This window comes from Xiphophorus couchianus, chromosome 21 (genome assembly GCF_001444195.1).
Source record: "Xiphophorus couchianus chromosome 21, X_couchianus-1.0, whole genome shotgun sequence".
Taxonomy (NCBI): Eukaryota; Metazoa; Chordata; class Actinopteri; order Cyprinodontiformes; family Poeciliidae; genus Xiphophorus; species Xiphophorus couchianus.
In genome coordinates, this window is record NC_040248.1 from 8,339,132 (window position 1) to 8,364,682 (window position 25,551).

The 25,551-nt window shown below is 37.6% G+C and overlaps 1 protein-coding gene across 2 annotated transcripts; it reads left to right on the forward strand.

Moving 5' to 3' along the window:
• Window positions 1–676: 676 nt before the first annotated feature.
• LOC114136932 (tyrosine-protein kinase yes) lies at window positions 677–25,472 on the forward strand. Of its 2 annotated transcripts, none has more exons than XM_028005357.1 (12): window positions 677–1,191; window positions 9,487–9,793; window positions 13,032–13,131; window positions 14,062–14,160; window positions 14,377–14,480; window positions 15,620–15,769; window positions 16,038–16,193; window positions 17,556–17,735; window positions 19,620–19,696; window positions 19,903–20,056; window positions 21,686–21,817; window positions 22,826–25,472. In XM_028005357.1, the coding sequence occupies exons 2-12, from the start codon at window positions 9,496–9,498 to the stop codon at window positions 23,032–23,034; spliced, it is 1,659 nt and encodes a 552-aa protein (XP_027861158.1). In that variant the 5' UTR covers window positions 677–1,191; window positions 9,487–9,495; the 3' UTR covers window positions 23,035–25,472. The 2 variants fall into 2 exon arrangements, with proteins under 2 accessions (XP_027861158.1, XP_027861159.1); XM_028005358.1 differs by lacking the exon at window positions 677–1,191 and adding an exon at window positions 4,941–5,064.
• The last annotated feature ends 79 nt before the right edge of the window (window positions 25,473–25,551 follow it).

Consider the following 25,551-nt stretch of genomic DNA (forward strand, 5'->3'; position numbering starts at 1 on the left):
AGTCGTTTTCATATTCCTTATTAAAGACTTTTTACCATGAGCCTCCCGAACTACTGTCTACATTTTGATCCTCCTCTAACACTAGCCTACTCAGAAGACTAGCAAATATTTTTTAGAGCTTTGTACAAAGACTGTTTCCAAGAAGTTCAACATAAAAGGCCTAAAGACCAATATATTGAACAATATATTGCGTTTTGCAATATATTGCTATATATTGATGTGCATTTAAAAAAAACTACAAAGCTGGTCACAAGGGCGTAAATCCCATCTCATTATTGGGAGGGGACCATAAACAGGAACATTTCTTAAGAGCAATTTTGGGGGGTCGGCGAGGTTCCATTGAAACGTAACGTAAAATGTGGTTTACAAAGTTTTTAAACCACATTAAAGCTGCAGGACCAAAAATGACTAGTAACGCACATCAAACATGTTTTATTCTCAGTAAGCAGCCTGCAGAGAAGTAAAACTAAAATTCAAATGTTGCTTAGACTACGTAAAATGCTCTTTTACGTAGTATTCACTCAGTGAATATTACTGTTTGACATGCAATAAACGTATAAAACCAGCAGAGGGCGCCACAAATTTACATTTGTGAATGGGAACGGTACGAGTGAATACTCCTTTTTTGGAGATTAAAAATTCTCCACTGGCCGGTCTGCTTGTTTTCACCTATTTCCCTTCTACTCTTTGTTATTTTACCCAGCATAAGGTTTTTCACGTGAATATTTCACGCCGCGGCTGCGCTCAGACCAGCTGCAACCAGACGGCTCAGTGTCTGCGTCTCCAGCTGCGTGGCTCCAGTCCCGCAGGCTGGGTCGGCCATGTTGTTGTGTGGGGGTTGATGGAAGTTTGGTAGTAGGAAGTAGAGAGGAGGCTCCATCTCTCCGGGATACTCCAGGATCCCACTTTTCCTCCTTCCTCTTTGTTTTCCATCAGCAGGCATGCCTCTGCAGGATTTTCCCTTCAGTGATTTCTCCACATGACGGACAATGACAGCCTCTTGCAGCGCCAACATCAGCCTTCAGGACTGCAACACTTGATTTAACTTAAAACCAAACCGCTGGATGGATGAAGTGAGGATGAAGGCGGATCGGTCCCGGCTGGAATAACTCGGATTTACTTTGTCCCGAACTGATTCAAGGAGAAAGTGGTGAAAATAGGAAGAAAAATCACACTGGAAGGACCGGGAAGGTAAAGGCAAAAATAATAAGAAATGTAATTATTTGTTTCTTTGTCAGAGCAGGATGATTAAAACAAGAAGGGCCAGCTGCTCCGCTGTGTGACCTGTCATCAACAAAGGACTGCAAGCATTGCCAACACTGAGAGCTGATTATATGCTATTGTGTTTTTATTCACCAATGTGTTATATGTAAGAAAAAGAAAAGGCAATGTACGAATTTAATCCCAGTGGAAACAAAAAGAAAACACACTAATTCCCTGGAGAAATTTTAATCTGGAAAATTGCATATACTTATAGCTTTATTACAAGAAGCAGGAATCTTGACATATCATTATGGAGTGTAGCTGTAAATGAAAACTTCCAACTCATTTTATTACCGTATTGCAATGTGTTGAACTCAAATATTTCTAATTTAAACATCAGATTTTTAATGAGTTTTCTAAAGTACCTTATCATTTTGGTAAACTGTTAAATACTTAACCCTCGTGAGTCATGCTGATTCAGCCCTCTGGAACATCAAGATTCTTTTTTTTTTAACAGCTGGAGTTTCTCTATGCCTCTCATCAGCACAAACTCCACAGAATGCCTTAAGATTAGAACTGTTTTACAAAAATGATTCAGTAGCATGTCACATCCTGAACAGCTCTTTGCACAACTCTACCTGAATCAGCTGCTTTCAAACCTTATAAGGTAGCTTGGACCTGGAGAGTTGGGAGTGCCGCTATTAAAGCTGATGTCGTCCTTTTTCTTATCTAGCTGCATGTTAGTGTATCTAAAATGGGTTTAAATCTGAAGAAATGAAATACATTTTATGTCTTATCACAGACATAGGGTGATGTTTGTCACCCTGGCATTGGGTCAGAGTAGAACATCACCAGTTGTAGATAGGTACCGCACCTATTTAGTTTTTTCCTTTCCAGGTCAATGAAAGCATTGACCTTTCAGTTTCAGTATGAAAGGTCAATGCTCTGTATACAGTCTATGAGGACTCCCAAATGGTCAATCCAATTATTAGCTGAAATATCAGAAAGCAGGGCCAAAGTCCCTGTAATGTAGTCTGGGTGGAAAAGGAGCTCCATGGGTCCTAGCTGTGTCGCTCAAGTTGAATGCATTTTCTGAATATCATTCTGAGAATCAGTTTAGACCTGCAGGAGTTGTGTGTTGTCACTCTATGTGGTAAGAAATCCATTGTGAGTCCTTATACACATGCTGGGTGGGTCCAAGCATGTGTATGAGTGAGGTGAGTGACACTTCATAGGTCAGACAGAGAACCTGAATACTGTAGTAAATGAGTAAGTAAACTAAATATGGGATCATTATTGCGACATTAAGGTGTTGCTTGGTTGAATTTTAGGGTGGTGGTTCACGTGATAGGTGTAGCAAGATCTTCTGCCAAGAAAACATGAGACCAAAACACAAGATGTGTTCTTTGAGGACACTTTATTTACATTTGAGACTTTTATCTTAATTTTTTTTCTTGTCAGGTTGACTGCACATACAGTTGAACATATTTGTACTAAGCCCTCTAGCTTGAGTTGAGTTCATGTAGCCAAATTCCTTTTGTCCCAAAAGATGTCACTTTAAAAATCCATCTGTATTCTCTAATATTTGTTACGAGAAATAGTCTATGATACTAGTTGTGTCGTCCCCTTATCGGATTGCAGATTCCAAAAATAGGCCACATTTACACATCTAGGTATTCCCATGAGATCTGTTATTCTGGAAGATGTGCCTTTTCTCAGCAGCCAAGCGACGAAAGTGAGTTTGACATCATAGTCTTAAGTTGTAGTCTTCTTGCATACTAGCCAGGTTCTGTGATAATGTTGATGATGCAAAAGTACAAAAGAAAGATTCTGACCAACGGACACACCGGTGTACCGCATACAAAACAATGATAACAAGATACAGACTATTTAAACATTACAAAGTTCACTTAAGTATACACAAAATATACAAACTAACTATCAAAAGTAGAACATAGAATTGTACTTTTGTTCCTAAATCTGCCCTAATCTGATCTAAATAGCAGGGTAATCTTAAACCAGAAATCCCTAACCCTCATAAGACTCAAAATAAACTAGCTAGTGATGGCTTTCTGAAGGCTATGAAGGCTCACTTGGATGTACTGTCTTAGGTATTAAAATTAATGTGGTGCTCAGTAGCAGCCAGCATCTGCTACAGATCTGAACTTCAGCAAAGCTCCACAGACTGCCGTCCTGCCTGTACTCACAGCTGGGCACGCTTTCAGTCGGAGCGCTGGCTGATGGATGGAGGAACTCCGGTCTCATGCTTCCTTTAAGCTCAGCTGCCGGGCTGTCATCCAGCCAAATGTCTTGTGATCTAAACCCCAGAGGAGAAGAATCTGTTTGAAATAGTGAGACTTGTTTTATTTTAGAGTCAGCTCTCAGACCATTAATAATCCACAGTGTGCTTGCATCATTGCTATATCTGCTTATTTGTATTTTCAGCAAAACTCTACAAGCTTTGTTAAAGGGGCAGGGTTATTTGTTTTCCAGCCACATAGTGTAATTTTTTTAGTACGATTAAAATGTCACCTTCAGTTGTATATATCAAACATGACTTAAAAGAATTGTCACATCATAATTTAATATCTTTAAATTAGGCCTTTGTATCTTTAAATTCCTGCCTTCATCATGTCAACATTCTTCTATCTTCTATCAAGCGTTTACAAATGTTCATCAGAGCGCTGGACTGAGAAAAAATACGGTGATGAGATTGTGCAACCTTAAGCGATAGGAATGGCAGGTCACTTGAGTTTACTGAAACTCTAGAATCAGCTGTATACCATTGAAAGGTCAGAATATAAAATTATGGATCTCCCTGCCTATTATAAACGATTCTAGTAGCGGTGGTGGTGGTATAATGCGTGGTGTGGGGGACATTTTCTATGAGGATGCATCCAACACTTTGTTGAATCAATGCCTTGAGGAGTAAAGAACTCAGAATCACCAAAGTGTACGAAATAAAGTGGAACATTCATAGACCGCTGAGATCCTTTCCAGATTAACAGATTTAACTGTAGGTAAGGATTTTTCTCATACCTCCAACTTGCTCTTTCTGTGAACTTTGAAAAAATTATTTGAGTTCAGATCCTAAGAGTTTTTGCCAGAAAATAAGCCTAACCTCTCCCAGTCTTTTGTAAATTTTGTAAATCCTGCCTTGACTGATCACGCTGTGGTTGGAATGGAAGAAGGAAACCACAGGAAGGTCTTGGATATGCAAAGAATGATTTCCTAGCTTTAAAGCTCAGGGAGACATTGAATATGTTTATGGCCGTGGATCTCTGCTCAAAGTGGTATGTTTTTGGTTAAGCGTGCACAACCCTGAGCCTCTGTGAAATCCCTCCAATGCTGTCACTGCACACTGACTGGAGTGTGAATTATGAGAGCCAATATTAGTAAATCAAACTCACAGAGTTGCATGAGAGCGTGCCTCTGAGACTAATGAAAGCACCAAAGACAAAGGGTCAAGAGTCAGAGAGCCTTTTGGACATGCAGCATCTTCTGTGAACGTCAGATGTTGGTGGAAAGATTTTTCCTCTCCAGACATCTGGGGCTGAATCAGGACGTCTGCAGATAGATAGAGTATTTGTTTATTCTGTTTCCTGGAAAACATGACAATGATAACAATTGTTACTCAACAAAGAATCATCCTTAAAAGAATGCAAATGCTTTCAGTTAGAGACAGATCTCAGCAAGTCTTTGCTTTTTTTAAGGGCCTTGAGCAACAGACTAAATCCCTGTTATTCCTTCAGGCAGTCCGACCTTGCTGGAAGAGGTATTAAGCAAAATTATTGCCTAATCTGCCACACTTCTTACTGGACAGAGGCATGAGGAGGAGGAAAATAAGCACTAGCTGGAAAGGTATTGCTGCTTTTATTGCTCATATTTGACTGTTTTTGTATATTATTAAGGAGAGACTACTGGCAGCGTTGACCAAGTGCTTTTCCCAGCCGTGTTTATATTTATGCAGAGTTTGGCTGCACAAGAAGAGATCTATGCCTGGAGGAAAAGGCTTTAAACAGTCTGTTCCTGATTGCTTAACTTCGATTCAGGCTGATTTAAATGTCAAGCTCACTTACGTTTGATTTTCAGTCTCTGTGACGCAAAAAGGAGCACAAAGAGCTTCAGTTTGTGTAAATGCTTACTTCTTGTCACTGCAGCTTCCTCGTTTGAACTCTTCTCCTTCCTCTGTCACTGTGTTTGGCTCCATCTGGGAAGACTCGGATGTCTTCTTATGTTTGTAGGTCATGCTATCATCCTGGGGGCGGGATGTTGTCCGCAATTACAATAAGCTGCTATAATTAGCAGCACATCATAGTTTCCCAGTGGTTGCATGGCTCTACTGGTCAGAAATTGCCTCATGTGAAGCAAAGGGATATCTTAAGCTTTTAGATATACTATAAGACGTAATTGCATAAATTTGGCAAACAAGAACAAACACACAGATGTGATTCCAGATTGCCTCTCTGTTTTTAATGACTTTGCTGCACTAAACTAATATTTTATTTATTACATTACATTTGAATATACAATTGCAGAGGAAAGAATGGTATCATTATTATTTATCCTATAGTTAATATTTGATGATAATGGTGTTGCTGATATTTATTTAAATTTTTTATCTATTTTACAATTATTAATTCATTTCCTCTTTTTAATTTGTTTGTTGCTTAACATTATTGTAAAAGTTGTATTGCAATAGTAGTCACAATTTAATTTATTCATTAAATAATTTGTTTATTATCTTGTACTTAATGTATTGTGATGATGATTTTTTTTTCATTTTGCTCCTGGTAGTATGGGTAAACCTGAAATTTAAATTTAAATATTTGCACATTTATTATTCTAAATGATGATGATGTTTAACTTAGTGGTAGCAGCAGCAATAGCATCAGGTATTTGCCTATTTATGTTTTATTAATGTTTTTTAAATATTAAAGAGGAGCTTATACTAATTAATATTATGTTTTGAAAGTCCCATGACACATTAAGTTTTATATTTTCTGTCTAGGATGAGGCACTTTTCAGTTGTTGAAATTGTATATAAAAAAGAAAACAGTGTCGTTATGTAACAGCTGTCTGATTTATCCGACTGACAGTGAATTGTCTGGCTTTAGCTCTGGGCAAAGTCAGGCTTCTGTGTGACATTACAGGCATGGTGAGCTTGGCCAAAATGACTACACACCCCCATGGACCCTGGTGGTCACTCTTACTTTGTTTTCTGTTATTATCCTCTTTGAGTAAATCCTTCACCCTTGTAATCCTAGTAGTTCCAGCTGGGAGAGCTGGCACTGTGTGTGCCTGGCTGCCCCCCTTTCATTCAGCCGGCCTGCTGTCTCACTTTGCCGTTTCTCCTGCTCCGCAAACAGAAAGGTCAAAATCATTTTAAATGTGCCTACACAAACACTCGGATGAATTTTTACTTGAACTCGCTGTGCTGGACTTATCAGCAGGGATTTAGAGGCAAGGCAATTTTATTTTTATAGCACATTTTCAGAAACAAGGCAATTCAGACTACTTTACATAAAGTAGAAAAATAAAACAGTAAACAAGCAAAATAAAGAAAATAGAGTAAGGAAAGACAATAGGAAGTTGAAAAACAGATGATGTTCCAGCTGTTATTAATCAAAGGCAGCTCTGAACAAATGGATATTTCTCCTTGATTTAAAGGATCTCAGTGTTTTAGCTGTTTTGCAGTTTTCTGGAAGTTTGTTTTAGAATAGAGGAGCATAAAAACTGAATGCCTCTTCTCCACGTTTGGTTCTGACTCCAGGGATGGATAGACTTGAACCAAAAGACCTGAGTGGTCTGGTACGTTCACACGATGGCAACATCTTTAATGTGTTTTGGTGCTAAGCCATTCAGTGATTTATAAACTTACAAAAGTATTTTAAACTCTGTTCTTCATCTCAGCAGCTATTGCTGTGCATTTTCTTTAACAATCTTTATCAGGGACTTAAGAGGTACAAAATATGTTTTTGATCTGTGTTTAGTTGTTTTATCAACTGAGGTATTTTCTTTAACATTCACCCTGTAAGTCTAAGACATTCTCCCCCAGAAGTCATAAAAGCAGAAGTTTCTTTGAAATTTGCTTTTCTTGTGTCATTTTACAAAATTGAGTTTTTGCAAATGTGATTTAGGCAGAAGAATTGGACTTTCATTATTGTTCAGCTTTTCTACCACTATTGCTATTTTATACAAATAGCTACAAATAAAGGGTTGATTTTACCTATTATAATATAAGTGATATAGCAAATGAAACATAAATCAGTTTTCAGCCTCATTGCACCTTGTAGGCCTTACATAAAAAAACATCAATAGATTATATTTCTTAAGCTTTTTTGCTTATTGTCAACATAAAATAACGTAAATATAGTATAAAACGTTTAATAAAGTGGTGGTTTAGTTGAAAGGATTGAAAAGTCTTCCTGTTTTCCGGTCAGCTTGGCTAGGTGAGCCCTGAGCAAAATCAACAGACTTTCATCAGTTTTTCTAATGAAATTTAGACCCCCACCACCTCCTGTCATAGTTGACAGGATGAAGCCTGTCTCTGCTTTCCATGACAGTTGTTTCATCCTGAGGCTGGAACAGCGTCTGGCTCAGGAACTGCACGTCTCTTCTCTGTGCCAACATTCTCAGCATGTTGGCTGCACATCTAAAGTCAGACATTGGATTTATAGCCACACTAACGTCAAACCCTTTGTAAGAAATCTGTTATTTAGAAACCTCTGTAGTGCCTTAATACATCTAAAACTGGTTTCCTTAAGACAACCATTGTTGCAGCCAACAATTTAAGCACCTACAACATTTTATTTGTGCAAACTGCTTTAAAATGTTTGAAAAATACCCATTTTGCTGAATTACTTGCCAATAAATTCGAAGAACTCTGTGAACTCTCAATTATGCACCTCCCTCTAAGATAAGACAAAATACACCCTCCTAACATCAAGGCCATGGCTGCAGAATGAGAGAATGCTACACCTCTTTGACTAATCGTTGCATGATGTTGACTCAGTAATAAAATACCCTGATGTCTTTGCAACTACTGGTTCACCAGTGTACCTTCATGCTAGTCGGCAACACTTTTCTTTGTATTATTTTAAAGGACACCTTCTACTGTTTCTACTTATATCTTAATAGAACAAGTTTTTGTCATATTTTGTATATTGAGAGTAGGATAAGAATGCAAACAGGATCTTGGAATAAGCATGGCAAAAGAATTGATGAACAAAAAAAAGTAAACATACTAAAGTGAAGCAAAGTGAACAGGACATGGGCAGAGCAACAAACTAATCCAGCAATCAGGAATGAAAAACCAGGAGCTTAAATACTCGGGAAGGGGTGGAAAATGTCAAAGTAGCCAGATTAACTAATTAGATTCAATCTGGAATAGTTGTGGTAACAGTAAAGTATGGAGACTGAGGGAGGGAGACTAATGAATACAGAGGACGTTAAACTAAGACTCAAAAAGAATACAAATCAAGGAGAAAAACATACCCAAGAAACTAAATCCAAATCCACAAAGAACAGAACACAAGAATAAAACAATGTGGCTGCACCTTTCTAACAATAATAAACACAGAAAAATGTACTAAATATGTCAAGATTTATGCAAAATAAATGAACAGACAATTATGGGCAATCTGTAATAGTAATGTTTCATTAAAGAGGAATTCTCCATAATCTGACTTTTTGGACTTTTTTGGATTTTACAGTCAGCTGTCAAAATGATTGTGATGAGTTCTGATAATCGCTCAATTTATTTTGTTATAGTTCTGAATAATATTCAGTAGTTGTGAGAAAAAAGAGATCCAATAAAAAGTATCTATAAACATAAATTTTCAAGTCTAGGCACAGATTTCTTAATTAGATAATAGTCTGAATTTTCACCAAGCCATTCTTTGACATGAGTAAAGTGTAGTATCATAAAACCCAGAGGCTCTCTTACATGTTGTCTCTCTAGTTTATACCTCAGTATAGTCAGAGACTCATTGTTCATAGCTATGTTCAAAATTGTGATTCAAAGCAGATTTAGAATTCACCATATGTCCCAGTTACAACAGAGCTTAAAGTCTTAGTGGTTGAAGCAGCAACAAAATGATTAACATGGAAATACCAGGTCATTACACTTTGATTTCATAACATTTGTATCAGAGCTGGCAAACCATATGTCATGATTCCTAATCCAGACTCCTCCTCTTAAGCCTTTCACTCTACACTGTGCACTTCTCCAGATTCTGTTTGTGTTAAATTGATCTCTTTTTGCTTTGTCTGTCTGTGTAGGCTGAGACGATGGGCTGTGTGAAGAGCAAAGAAAACAAAGGTCCCACCATGAAGTATCAGACCGACAATTCCTCACGGTCTGACCCCAACACCTCCACCGCCGTGCCTCACGTTGGTCACTATGGGCCAGATCCGACGCAGACACAGCAGAATCAGGCTCCCACATCTTCCTCCAGCTCTGCAGCTCTGAATTTCAACCACGCCCTCACTCCGTTCGGAGGCTCCTCCTCTGCCATGACTCCCTTTGGAGGAGCGTCGACCTCCTTCTCTGGTCCCATGTCCAACTCCTTCTCTGGTGTCGTCTCTAGTGAGTAGAGTTTTCTTTCTTAAAGCTTTACATCATTACTTTGCTATTATGTTTGCATTTCCAATGTATTTGTTTTCAAATATTTCTCGTCAGATTTAAATGTCCTGAAATCAGCTGCCAATGCCTACTGTTGACATTTAACAGAACTCATTTTGTTGAGCTGCTCAATGCACTTTATAGCCAATCCAAAAAGCTAAATTGTTTGGTCAGTTAAAGACAAAAACATCCAATTGTCACAATATTAATGACCCTTGTTGTGAGTTAATACGGTGAGTTTGAAAACTGTAAAAGATTAAATCATTAATAATAGTGTCAAAAATATATTTTTCCTTTAATCTATCATACTTCCTGCACATTTAAACTGAAAACAGACCAAAGATGCTGCAGTAACCTGGCTACATAAGTATCTATATCATTTAACTAATATTGAGTTGAATGACTTTTTAGTTTTAGTTTCAAAATGCATATGTCTTTGGTGGGAGCTTCTTTTTGTCCACGGCCTGTCAGGCAACCTCACAGATTAATAAAGGACAAAACTCATTCAAAATGAATTTTCTTCCTTTTAAGTCATTGTTTTGTAGATTTGGATGTATGCTTTGACTCACAGTTATACTGAACAATTGGGTTCCCAAAACTGACCAGTATTTAAAAATATTCATGTTTTCAGCCACCTTATTAAAACTCAGATTTTCCCTGATGCATGACACGGCCATCATCGTGTTTTACAGTGGAGATGCTGTTGTTTTTGTTAACCACAGTGTTGTTTCTTTCTAGAATATTTGACCCCTAAGATGAGGTTTGTTTCCTTCAGGGTTTGAGAGTGTAGCCAGGACTGGACATTTGCTTTTGTCTTCAAACCCTCTGCATAAACGCCCTACATTATTAGAGACCTGCTTTTTCTGTGTTTTCAAGACTAAACAAGAGGAGCCAGTGTTTAGTTCCCATCTCTGTCAGCTTCGGAACAGCCTTCCTGTCAACCTGAGATGTTGTTTAAATCAGCATGTACATTTTATTTACAGCAGCTATCGATCAAAGAAACTGAATAATTAACTGTTTGTCTAGACACCATAAAGTTCGAAAATAACTATTAAATTTGGACTTAAATTAAAAATGTAATTAAAGTTTTAAATTTGCATTTTAAATGCTTTGTGTTTTTAATATTTATATTTTCTTCTAATACATAAACACATTATAATAATTTACCAAGAAACAGAAAATCTGAATAAAAATGGCAAGACATTTAAATAATAACACTATATTATTTGGCCTAACATGCAGGACGTAGGGTCACCATTGTTTAAGCATTTTTGCAATATGGAGAAGACATTGCAAAAAGTAAACTGTAAACTTGTTTTGCATTTTTTTTCTAGTTATACTTAAGAAAATTTGTACTTTTAAGTAGTACTGCAAATGGGGTGCACCCTGGAAAGGTCAGGACAACACAGAGACACACAAGAAAAACAATGATGCATCCATAGAACAATTTAGAGCAATTTAGAGAACTGACCTAACATATTTGTCTTTGGACGGGGAGGTGAAGACTGGAGTACCCAGAGAAATATGAGAAAGAGTGTCTTTAGATGTGCCATTAACTGTTAGTTGGGTTACTCATTATGTTTTTAGGCACTTTTTTCATAGAATACTGAATGAGGTGTTTACAAGCCACTAATCCTGTTTCATACCGAAACCTCCTGCCTCTGTGTCATTGTTATTTTACGTTGATACATTTTTATGCAAGTCTTTCTGTCAGCCTTGATCCACAGAGAAAAGAACTGATGATCAAACCCTCCTGTTTAGATGGGATTTCGGTTGTAATCCTCCCCGGTGTTGGATTATCTGCTCTTAGACGCGTCGCTGGCTTGCTGTTTGCTTTCTGCAGGTGATAATAGGATTATTGTTGACAGCATTGTTGTCATGAAAGGCCTCCACGTGGGAAGGCTGCTGCACAGTAGGCATGTTGATTTACAGGATGTTGTCATGGGATGCAAAGAAAGAGCTGATTTATACCGTGTAATAATGACAGGTGGCTTTTAATGGTTCATTTGAGGTCCTGTTCTAATAAATCAAAGCCACCAACCTGATCTGAATTATGACTCAAAAAAATGTCACATTTCTGGAGACATGTTGGATATATATATAGAATTTTCTTTGACTTACAGTATGTAACAATGGTATTGTCAGATTTCGTCTGTCATTTTTATAGCTGATGCCAGATATTTACATACACTGAATAAAAATGAACTTAATTTTTTCCCCCTCACTGTCTGACTAAACCGTGTCTATTTTAGGCTGTCAGCGTTCTGGATCAGCTGCAGTTGTCTGACTTTTTAGGCACAGCTCTGAAGATCCAATTGCAGTAATTAATTCAACCAGAGATAATTGCATGAACGAGTTTCTCGAGATCTTGCAGGAACATTAGTCCGTTTTTTTTTTTCTCCTGGAAACATTCTTCATTTGATAAAAGGCCAACTTTGTAACTGTCCTTATGTGTCTCTGAAGTTCAGGTTTGAGTCCATCACTACACAGATTTTGGGCCTGATCACAAGTTTCTAGCCGTGTTCTGACTCTGGATATTTCCTCTTTAGGTCCAAAAATATTTACTTTTGTTTCTATTCAGATGAAGAAAGTTGCAGCACATCTGTGCATTGATTTGTTTTATGCATCTACTCAATGCTAAATTGTCACCTGGTGATATTGTAATGTAGAGCATAATATTGGGGACTTGTCTTACTATTTGTTATAATCTGAGCATGTAAATATAAAATAAGATGAACCCCAGGATTGAACCTTGAGGAACTCCACATGAGATTTTTGTCAACTGTTGTGTAAAGTTAACTGAGATTTGTCTCATTTTCATCATCTGGGCTTTCCCAAGTTGTTTAAGGGTTTAGTATACTTGGTGTATTTAAACTTTGGAAATTTAAGAATGTAATAAAGCTTTCTTAATATTTCTTCTGGTCTTTAACTAAAACAAATAATGTTAATCTATGCTGACATAAAGCAGGACAAGTTTAGTCTGTTATTTGTTTTTTATATACAGAACATATAAATATCTGGTTTCAACTGTGGATGTAGAGCTGGTACATACACAGTGAAATTACACAAAAAGGCAAATACTGACACTTTAGCCGAATGTGCCTGTATCTTTCTCAGTGGTCTTAAACTGGCATATTTTGTAATGCTTTCTATGCAACCACACAGTGATCTTTAATTGTGGGTTTTGTTTTCATATTTTCAGGTGGTGTCACCTTCTTTGTTGCCTTGTATGACTACGAAGCCAGAACATCAGATGATCTTACATTTAAAAAGGGGGATCGCTTTCAGATCATCAACAATACGTAAGAATCTCCTCAAGTTGACATACACTCATCATAGGCAATGAAGTTTATTATGATTTCAAGATTTCAACAATGTATTTGGATTATTCTTTTTCCACAATGGATGGATTAAACAACTAACTCATGTAGGAGAGTTTACAAACTATTTTGGGGTGCATAAGTTTGAATTTTATGTGGATTTTCATCAGTTGATGCAGGCCCAAATTTGATTTTTCACTATTTGACCCAAAATATGACACTCAGGTGAAAGGAAATTGCTTACCTCAAATCAACAGCTATTCAGTTGAAACTTGAAGATATGTTAGTGTTTCATTTAGATAATCATCTTAAACACATCAAAACTGATTTTGCAATAAACAATGTCGGCTGTCATCAAGATTCTGAAATAACATTTTTAAAACCATCTAAGATTTTTGGACTATTCCTAGAAGCCGAACCTGTGGCATAAAAACACAGGTCATAAATCACCACTTTTTGATGTCTGCAGAAAACAGTTGGTAGAAGTAAAACAATCTAACAGAGGGACCTTAATCAAATAATCAAATATTTGTAGGGGTGTATGTATACATACAACAAATTCAAACTTGTTCAACCAAAAACATTGACATTGTATGCTACTGTATATAACAATGTATGTAAACCTCCAACAGCAAAAGTAGCTTGCGGTTGCACATTTTCAATGAGAAGCAGATTTATTTCATTTTCTTTAACGTCTTTTCAGAACCAAGTTCATGTCACAGTTTTTTTTTGATTTAGCAGAACCTCTTTCATTATAGAGATGGACAGAAAATTATTAAGTACCATTACCAGTGTTTCATTGCTGCTCTCAGTCAGTCTGCCATATATATGTATAAGCCTCAGTCCTGACAGTTGACAGTTGAATGAACAAACTGTCTATGTGCTCTCTCCCGTGTCATTGTTCTCCTACAGCGAAGGAGACTGGTGGGAGGCTCGGTCCATTAACACCGGGAAGAAGGGCTACATCCCCAGCAATTATGTGGCCCCCGCTGACTCCATTCAGGCTGAAGAGTAAGACTGGGTTGTTGCCTCTCCTACCCTCTGTCTGCAGATTGTGTGTCAGAGAGTAGTGGCCGTAGCATGAGTGTGGATGTCTCAGTGTCTCAGTCCAACATTATTGACTTCACACCCTTTTCTGTGAGCTTTCCAGTCATAGTGAGCCAGAATCTGCTGGGTTTGCTTTTTTTTCTAGTCTCTTCTCTGTTCATATGCTGTTTTGTTTCGCAGGTGGTACTTTGGCAAAATGGGGCGTAAAGATGCTGAGAGGCTGCTGCTCAATCCTGGGAATAATCGAGGGACTTTCCTGGTGCGGGAAAGTGAAACAACTAAAGGTGAGCCATTCCTTCTTTTTGAACATTTTTCATTCAATGTCTACGATTCTTTCTGGTTTTACTGGTATGCACTTTAATTTCAACATGAGCAAAAGTCTGCCGTAAGCCTCTTGATGACATTTTAAGGTTTTTGGAGACTTCTTTTAGCTCTCATGATGAACTTGTTTGGATGGCCAGCATGTCAACAGTTGTAGTCAGTTTGTCATACAGTTGAACAGCTAATTTCAATTTCTGCTTTTTGTAAAGTGATGGGACAAAAATAAGCTGTTTGGAAGATGTGTTTTGGTATTAAACCAACACAGAATTTCGGAAAAAAAAAATTCACATTTAAAGTGAAACATAATGGAGATAGTAGATGGTCTGAGGAGGTTTTGCTGCTTCAGAATTTGCATAACCTGCTGTAATTGAAGGGACAATGAATTCTGCTTTCTGCTGGAAAGCAGAATCCCAGTAGAAATCATGGGAAAAAAATGTCTAACTATAAGTTTGTGACATTAAGCTCATGCACTGTAGTCTTATATCAGTTTGGGATGCTGTAGCATGACCTAAAACAATCCACTCAGTCTTAAAGCCCTCCAACATGGCTGAATAAAACAATTCTGGATCAAAATTGCTCCACAAGAATTTAATGGATGGCAAAACCAGTTATTGTGTTTAGAGGGAGTTACTCTTTCACATAGATCCTGGATTATTTGGATAGATTTTTTTAAAATACAAAATCTGTCATTAACCCGACAGATAATGTTTTCAAAAGAGTCTTTTAATCTGAAACATGTAAGTGTGACAGAAGAAAGAAAAAGTGTAACCTTCAACAAGTTTAGCTTAAAAACAGGGATGTCACAATAGTTTGCTGAAACCTGCAACAGTAAGCTACATGTATGTTGCAGCTAACTGTATTCATTAAAAAGGTGTTAAAGCTAGGTCATCTTGTAGGAAAGGTGATGGACTCTGGTGCAGAACAGGAAAGTTCCAACTTAAAGTAAGTAAGTAAGGTTAGATATACATTTTTGAAACATTGTCTTTCAGGAATCTGTGGCATACATCCACTGATTCATTCTCCACTTGTGAAAAGAATCCCAGAAAACCGCCGTCCCAGCCCAGTTTAAAACTTTTCAAACTGGTCTTTGACCTTTCTTTAGGTGCTTATTCTCTGTCCATACGGGACTGGGATGAAGCCAAAGGAGACAATGTGAAGCACTACAAGATCCGCAAGCTGGATAACGGGGGATACTACATCACCACGCGAGCCCAGTTTGACACGCTGCCGAAGCTCGTCAAACACTACACAGGTATGGTCCTGTCCTTCCCTGCAGTCAGACCTTGGAGAATTATCTTGAAAATTGTTCTGTGCCACACACCTCACTGTGTTGCCAAGGGAGATGAAGAATAGTTGACGTTATCTTCAGATTTGCCACATCTTCAGCCTGAGGCCGCCTCCGGTTAAGCCTCTGTGATTCCACTTGATTTCACTGTGACCCCAGAGAGGTTCTTCCTGTGATTTAAAAAACTTTGTGAAAGCGGAGCATCCTTGTAGCAGTTTTTATCTCCGTATCGCAGAGCACGCAGACGGACTCTGCCACAAGCTGACCACGGTCTGCCCCACGGTCAAGCCTCAAACTCAGGGGCTCGCTAAAGATGCCTGGGAGATCCCGAGGGAGTCGCTGCAGCTGGAGGTCAAACTGGGCCAGGGATGCTTTGGAGAAGTGTGGATGGGTAAGAACAAAGCTTGTACATGCTTAATAGAAGTGGATGTAGATAATAAGGAGACCCTGTGTCTGTAGTGTCTTTCCGTTGGTGTCAAAACTGGGGCGTTATCCACTTCCTGCAGTTGCTTCCTTTGTTTGTTGTGTCCTCTTTATCTCAACATGTTGCCTCTTGTCAGATTAGCTGATGCCACAGAACTGTGCAAAACTTGTAAACCACCTCGTTATATTTGCGTGTGGAATCCAGGGATGCCGACTTTTTACTCATTTTAAATTGGCCCTGACTATTAGTTGTACAGTTGATACTTTTGATACTTCTCTTGTTTTATCTTTGACTGCTTTTACTAATTTTCTGTAGTCATTAACATCAATCAAACATCTAACAGTTCCTGGGGGATACACAATCAGCAAGCCTTAGCATAAAAGATGTTTTCTTCTGTCAGAAAAAAATTTAAATAGGGTTAAAAGTTGAAAACATATCTGGACAAATACATCCATTTATGAATAAAATGTTGCTGAAGAGTTGATCAGATTGGTTTACTAAGCTTGCTTGTTTAGACCAGACATGTGGGCTAAAAATGGTCCAATTTTCAACATATTTCTCTGAACTAAATAAAGGCAAGTAATGAGAGCGACCTGAAAAAGCAACTAAAGAGATGTAGCATTACAGACGCTTTCGATTGCAAGAGTGCACACTTCACACTCTGACCAAGGCTGTTGAAAAGGCCTTCATCATGACTTTAAAATTTTGTTGCATAAGCTTTTATTTTATGGGCGTTCTTGAAACCTGACAGATAATGTTTTCATGGCCTTGCTAGGTTGTTAGGATTGAAGCTTTTCTTTGGTTGTGTGTTTTACATTTTAGAATACCCCTATCTGCTGTCTTCAAATATTTACCTCAGACTCAGAACAGATAATTGTAAGATAAAGAGAGAGAAACGTTTGATGACGTTAAGTCTTTAAATGAGCAATGAAATAAATCGTTTCTGCAAAAGATGTCCAATAGATGGTCAGTTCTGGTGAAAAGGTTAAATAATTCTTCTAAAATTGGATTCATCTTTGACAGAAAATTGCTAAAAGAAGAGCTTCGGAAAGATCGGAAGAATGTACATGAACAATATTATATGTGATAACAAAACGGTGTGGTTGCTTAGAGGGAGAAAAAGATAAATAAGGGATGAACCAAGACTTTTGTACACCATTTGTTCTGCCACTTTCTTAACTGAGGTTGAATCTGCTCATAGCTGCATGACAGCACACGTCTGAGCAATTATAAGACCTAATTAATGATACAGCCTTTCTCCCAACCGATTATTCACACTGATTCCCCCTGTGACTTCCATTACTTTGCTTCCTGTCTTTGTCTCTGCAGGCACATGGAATGGCACCACCAAAGTGGCCATAAAGACGCTGAAGCCGGGAACCATGTCGCCCGAGGCCTTCCTGCAGGAAGCTCAAATCATGAAGAAACTCAGACATGACAAACTAGTGCCTCTTTATGCTGTTGTGTCTGAGGAGCCCATCTATATTGTCACAGAATACATGTCCAAAGGTAACCAAAACAAACCCGACTACATTAGGTGTTTGCCCCGCTGTAAAAAAACACAACCCGGCTTTACTTTTATCCAATTCTACTGAGTTCTGTTTTAAAAGAGAAGTATTATAAAACCAATCTGTACAGCATGAGTTGGATTAATGCATGGAGATTTCCTTGAAGGAAGAATTTAAATTTTACAGGCATTTTAATTGATATGCTGTTCTGGTTGAGAGCCCCCTGTGGTTCCCTGAAGCCTGGAACTGAAGACTGCAGCAGTTTTGTTGGAGGTTTTTGCACCTTCAGATGCAGCAGCACTTTTCTTTTTTTAAGTGGAGGTGGGGGGTTAGAGGTAGTTAGATTTATGTGAGGGTGAATGGTTACCATTTTACATGTTCCACTCTATAATTGAATACAGTTTGTTCATCTATGGTGTGTTTTCAATGTGAGAAATAAACTGCATTAATATTTTTCATACTTTCACTTGCAGTTTATGGGAAAATATTTTATTTTACTCTCAGTGAATTGGACTCTAAATCACAGTTACTTCCACGTTGTTTTTAAACTGAATTTTGTGGTGCTCATCGACATTTAAGATTTGAAGTTCCACCTACTTTAAGTACTTTCCCAGAAGTCTTTGCCAGACATTTATGCCTACAACAGTATAACAGGCTTCCTTTTATTTGAATTTTCAAATAATTTGAGTTAAATCAACATAATTGTTTGAATTAATATCCAGAACGCTTCAGAATGACTGACTGTGTGTTAAACTTTGAGTGTTAACATTTTTTTTTACTTACTGGAATGAATATATGGACTACAGATAGTTTTTCCAACACAGCTTGTCATTTGGACCTAAAAAGTATTTTCCAGAACCTTCTGTATATGGTGGTTGGAACGGAAATAAAATTATTGATTTTCAATCTGGTTAAGACAGCAAGAAGAAAGGAGTCGCCAGTGTAGGTAATTATTGTGAGTAGGGTTAGAAACAATGCTTGGACAGCTGGTTAATGATTTATTACAGGATTATAATGTCTTCTAATCAAAAACAGGCAGAGACGTTGTAAAAATAAATGATTATACTTCATTTGTATTACACCAGACCGTGTATAGTCTTGTACGGTTTGAACCACAAAGACAAAATACTGAAAGCCTTCAATCTTAAATTCAGCTACGGATGAACTGAAAAGCTGATGAAATACAAGGAAAGGTATATTTCCCAATAGAAACATTAAAAATAATTATTTGAACAATCTAAATGCAACTTTAAGCTCGAAATGTTGAAATACTTGCAGAAACTCAAAGTTATAGAATTTTTCAAAATTCTATAACTTTAACCTTAAATTTAATCGTAAATTCGTGTTTTAATCATAAATTACTTCTTACTAAAGTAATTTCTGTACGAGAAATATTCTTGCTTGCTAATGTACAATCCCTTGAAAGCAAAGTGGACTACCTGAAGCTGGACTTAACCACCAAAAGAGAAATAATTCTCATTTTCTGCATTAAAAGTCCGTTAAAAGTGCCAACTTTGCATTATTTTATAAATAATGATATTTTAATGCAAAGTTGACACTTTTAATGGACTTTCAATGCAACTTTTAGAGGAACTTTGCATTAAAAGTTTCCTTATTTACCGAATGACACTTCACAAACACACACACTCTAAAATAAGATCATATTTGTGCTTTGTAGCTCAAATACTCCACTTTTAAAGTGAAAAAAAAATGTTTTCCAATAACAAAAAATTCCGCCTCCAGTTTCTTTCACTAAGCATTAACTGAATAATGGGCTTGTGTGATATAGAACAGCGTTGACAAAAATAATATTTCTGCTGTAGCATGTGGATTATTTCACGCAGTCACATCAACACCTTCCTTATCCTCTGTGCTGCTTTTCCAGGAAGCTTGCTTGACTTCGTCAAAGAAGGTGATGGCAAATTCCTGACGCTCATCACGCTGGTGGACATGGCCGCAAAGGTGAGACAAACACCCACAGTCTCCCCTTTAAATAAAGAGCCTCTGTTTGCGCATTGCTGATTAAAGAGCTTTATTTTAAGACGTTTATAAAAAGAACCGCTACAACAGGCAAGCGTGTCAGGTTTTCCTTTTTGCCTTTGCTTTGTGTGTTTTATGTCCGACATTGTTTGGAGCTGAAATGATTCACGCAGATATTTTATTTTTAGATTGCAGACGGGATGGCTTTCATCGAGCGGATGAACTACATTCACAGAGATCTGCGCGCCGCGAACATACTCGTGGGCGAGAACTTGGTGTGTAAGATTGCCGACTTCGGTCTGGCCAGGCTGATAGAAGACAACGAATACACAGCCAGGCAAGGTTGGTACATTCACGTAGACACACGCAGAGAAACAGCTTGTGTGTGTGTGGAGTAGGAATGGAAAATACAGGAGAGCTATATGTGGTCTCCCATCATGGTGAATTAGGCTAATAGTGGAAACCAGATGCTGCTATTTGCTCTGATTAGTTGCACTTTTCACACACTGTGAAATAAAGTATTTCTGTCACCAGTTAGAACACACTTCCTTCTCTACATGTTTTTTCTTGTTCATTGTAAGATCACCATATCAAATTTTGCGCAGTGCTGCACTGTTAGTCTTTTTCACATTTTGTCATGTTGCATCCTGGAATCAGTGTGTTTTAATCTATGTGATAGAACAACACAAAGTAGGTTACAGTAGGGAAATGAATGTTTAAACACGTTTTAGAAATAAAAATCTTAAAATGGCTGTTGTGTATTTGTATTCAGCCCCTCTTAATCTGAGACCCTCATATAAAATCCAGTACAACCAATTAGCCATCAGAAGTCATCCAAGTTATAAACATAGTCCAGCTGTGTGTAATTTCACTTTATAAGCCCAGATGTTCTTTGAAAGCCCCAGCAGTTTGTCAAAGAACATTACTAAAGAAACAGAAAACCATGATGCTGCGGTTTTCATGATGCAGACAGGTCAGTTTAAAGTGAGGATAAGTTATGAAGCAACTCCAATAGCTTCGAACCCCTCACAGTGACATGTTCAGCCAGTTATCTGGAAAAGGAAAAAGTATGGAGCAACTGCACACAAGCCAAGACATGGCCAAAAACCTCAACTCAGAGATCCAAACATTTCTGGCACAACTTTACTGACTCCCAATGAGGAAAGTGAAGGTTAAAAGAGCTTGTGAGGCAAAGACTCCAGGAACCCTTCAAGTACTCGAAAACAACTTTATTTGCAAATCAACACGTTTTGGCTTGTGACCCTAATTGGAGAAACAAGCCAAAACGCCTTCGGATGCTAATAAAAATTTTTTTCTTGAATGTCTCCACAACAAACGTGGAAGATGCTTTGGTCAGACAAGCTGCTGCTGCCAACACCTGAGTGTACTTCTTCTACTGTACAAACGATTCTCCTGATTTGGAGGAAAACCTGCAAAAAGACTGAGATGATGATTTATTATCCAGCATCACAACAACCCTTAACAAACAGCCAACGCTGCAAGATGAAAGCATCTTGTTAAGGTTCAGACCTAAATCTGATGGAGAATATTTGACTGTTTTAACGCTCTTCATACAATTAACTGATCTTGAGAAATTTTGCAAAGAACAATGGGCAAAATGTTCTATATTTGATGTGCAAAACTGGCAGAGACATACCTTAAATATTGATTCAGGGGACTGAATACAGATGCACAGCCTTATTTATAATGGCTTTATAACATTTATAAAACAAATGTTCTTCTATTTCACAATTGTTTTGCTACTTTGTCCTGGTTTGTATTATTCATTAAATACATTAATGCTGTGTTTGTAATTTGATTTGACTGCTTTCGTAAGGCATTGTATAAATCAACCTTTGTCAAGTCACGATTAGATTTGACCAAAGTAAAATATGCAATATATTATGTATTATGCAATATATTTTTGGAGGACACAGCCTCTGATGTTACACCTCTTCATAACCACCACAGGAGCCAAATTCCCAATCAAGTGGACGGCCCCTGAAGCCGCTCTGTACGGTCGCTTCACCATCAAGTCAGACGTCTGGTCCTTTGGGATCCTCCTCACCGAGCTAGTTACCAAAGGCAGGGTGCCCTATCCAGGTGAGCGACACGCTCCTCCATCACACACGCAGTCTCTTTCTGATTTATGACTGCACCAGATTGACTCCAGTCTGTCAGGTGTTGTCATGCTGCTGTTATTAATGTCAGAGGACAAAGTGAAACGTCTCATACTTTGTGTAAGGTGGTTGTTTATGGCTCTGGAGGGGGGAATACTAACACACACTTCCACACACATGGTCAGATTTGAGATTAGATGAGGCCATCTGGTGGGAGGCGATCAGGGGACCGAACAGCTCAGTTATTAATGGCCATCGGCCGGACTCATTCTGCATCTCGTTTTCCTGCAGTACTGTTGCAGATCACCTCGCAAGTGTCTAATGTTGCGTCTTTAAGAGATTAGTTCAGATACACAAAATAGATGTTTAAACTGTGTGTTTTATTTAGAAATGTCTCTGTTATATATCAAGTTTCAAGCTTTATAGAGCAAAGAAAATGTTGCATTATTGCAAAAAGTAAAATTTGCAGAAGGAGCTTCAGGAACATTTTAAAAAATATATGCAAATTATTATAATTCAAATCAGGAGTGTAACTTTTTTAGCAAAAATTAGCAAGATTAAGAATTTGACTTACCGTAAGTATTTTCAGTCTGGATTTTGTCCATTCACTCATCCGTCTATCCATCCATCCATCCATATGTTACTAATCCATCCATCCATACATCCATAATTAATGTCACTTTAAAGAATGACCAGTGTAAGAACATCTGCAGTAAATTCATAATAAACATTTGTATTAATACCCAAGATATGCTGAAATATTCTAAAACCTCTCAGGAAGGTCTGGAATACAACATAATTAATTCCAGACATTAATTTGTGTATTTTGAATAAAAGAAACACAAAAACATGTAATCAGAATCAAGTACATTTAGACTGTCCAGATTTATCCTTTCGTCCAGGTTTGTGATTATTAATGATATTGAATAAGCATCTGTCATGGATGTCCAGCTCTCAGTGTAATCTGCGATCCTAACGCCGCTCCTTTTAGGTATGGTGAACCGGGAAGTGCTGGAGCAGGTGGAGCGGGGTTACCGCATGCCCTGCCCACCAGGTTGCCCTGAGTCTCTGCACGAGATGATGATGCTCTGCTGGAAGAAGGAGCCAGATGAGAGGCCCACCTTCGAGTACCTGCAGTCCTTCTTGGAGGACTACTTCACCTCCACAGAGCCTCAGTATCAGCCTGGAGAAAACCTATAGCCATAAGGAGGAAGAGGTTTTGCTTAAGACTGTTGAATACAACTCTACTTAATTTGTGTCCATTGTTTTTTTTTTTTGTTCTTCCATTGTCTGTTCAGATTTTTGTTTTTACATGATTTTTTAAAATCTTTTCACATCTGGTACAACAATTATTGGAGGGAGGGAATTTATTTACCTCTTAATGTAGATTTTATCAATATGTATGATAGCAGTTATGAGCATACACATTCATGTTTAAATACCAGACATCACACAGTGTTATGTTTCTGTGAAATAAGCTGTGATTGAACATCTACAAAGAAATGTAATTGAAATAATTTTGATGTCTCTATGGTTTACTATGGCAATTTGCCTCCTTTTGTTGAACATATTCTCAATGATTTTCTCAGTTCACAACATGAAACTATGAAAGTATGGAATGTTATTTCAGTTTTAGATTTTTTTTAAAAGTGCACAAATTTTATTATTTTCTTTTTTTTTTAGGTCTAGTCGGTATTCCCTACACTTATAGAGAAGAGAAGGGGCAAAGTGCAGTAGCCAGCTCAGTATGTGGTAAAGACAGAAACGGTCCAGAGGAAAAGCTGTAGTGTCCAGTCTTTGTAGTAGCAATGTTTGAATCCAATATTTAGTTCCCGATCCTGACACAAGTCATTTATGATTCGCTTTTTACCCAGGCTGATAAACCTCAACGTCAAAACCATTTATACACCCAAACACTCATCCAATTTAAAGTAACTCGCTGCATTTAATCAGTATTACAGGGTCCACTTTTGATTGTGCTCCACTTAACTCATTCGCCTGTGGCATTTTTCATGATGCAGCATGCATTTTATTTTGACAGCAACCAATGTTTAGTCCGAACTCTATTTTCTGTTGGACAACCTTATGTTTCTAAAGGTTTCTGTGACTCAACTACTTCTATACTATAGTCTTCAATAAACCCCCTCCACACTTGTGCTGACGTCAGAGCAGTTTTCAGAAATGATAGGCTAAGTTTGTTTTGTGTTTTGATATGACTCTTTGATCATTTGGCTTATAATGTGTAGAAATAACATACAGACGGTGTCCTTCTGCCTCATCAACTTAGCATTTTGTTTTGAACATCATAAAATCTAATGGATTGTGTTTCAGATGCTCTCTGCCCAGCCCTGTTACACAGTGAAGGTCTTTTTAAAGAGTGAAACACTTTTTGAGTGATAAGGAACACCCAGATTCGTAAGATTGACAAAATAATGTGAACAACCTAGATACAGTTTTGCAGACGTTACAACTTGTAATACAATTGCTTTGATCAACTGTTACATCACAGTAGAAAACTGTGATCCTAAAATCCTGAACAAGCAATAATTGTTTTGTTTTCTGAGTGTGATTTACAGCAACAATGAACTCTCATCAAGTTTGCTGTTTCAGCTTTTTTTCCCACTCCATAAGAGCATTGGTAAATATAAATGTAATTAAAGTACTACTAAATGTTTGTTCTTTAGCCGTTTTATTGCATCATCGAATTGGTGTTCGAAAGTAGCCCACTTGAAGAAGGTTAGGTTTTATTTTCATAGCAATGTTTGTGTACCAAGGAACAGATGTGTTGCCAAAAAACTGTTTATCATCACTTTTATTATCACATTAAAAGCCCAAAATCATTGTGATCAAGTTTTGAAAACCATAGATTTTGTAAATGTACCATTTGTTATATTAGCAATTTCAGAAATAAGGTTAATATATTTTGTCAGTAGAAGTTCTCAGGGGGATAATCTCATGCATTCTTATTCATTTTGGGGTGATAAAACTTAAAGGAAATCTTACACAACTGAATATTATGTCCTTTGTGTGTTTTCTGTGCTCCATTTTCATATTTTGTTATAATATGCATTTTCTTACATTACACAGTTAGTGTCTAATAATGTCACTTGGAGACTTTCTATTTGCTCACCACCCAACCAAGCAGTAATTTGTGTCCTGATTATCACAGTCCTTCTCTATAACCGTTCTATATATTGTCTTACCTGTTGGGTTTTTACAGTGAAGAGCTGCTGAAGAAACCTATGGACTAAGGCTTTCTGTCAAGTCACCATGACATAAAACATTGCTTCCAGCTAAGTATGAAGAAGACCTCTGCTGACCTTTGTCTTGAAGAAAGCAAAGCCTTTTATCCACTAAACTGTGACTGCTGAGAAAACTTTGGACTTGCCCGTTTATGTAACCAAAAGGACTCTGCAAACACTATATTTAAGACATTGGATGGATGTTTTTAATGGGTTTTTTTCATCTTTTTTCTTAATGTTCTTTCATGGACTCTGCAGGATTGTATTAAGATGAAAAATGAGCACAGGCCTTGCAATGAGGGCTTTGTATCATAAAATCATAATGCATTTTGAGGAGTTAGCCTGTGGGGAATCATCTGTGGAATTTGTAGAATAAAAACTTGATTTTACACGCAATATGTCCGTTTTGAGGCAATTTGATATGTTTCTTTAAATCGTGGTTTGTGTTTTTTAACCAATGGCGGTGTGGTGAGGG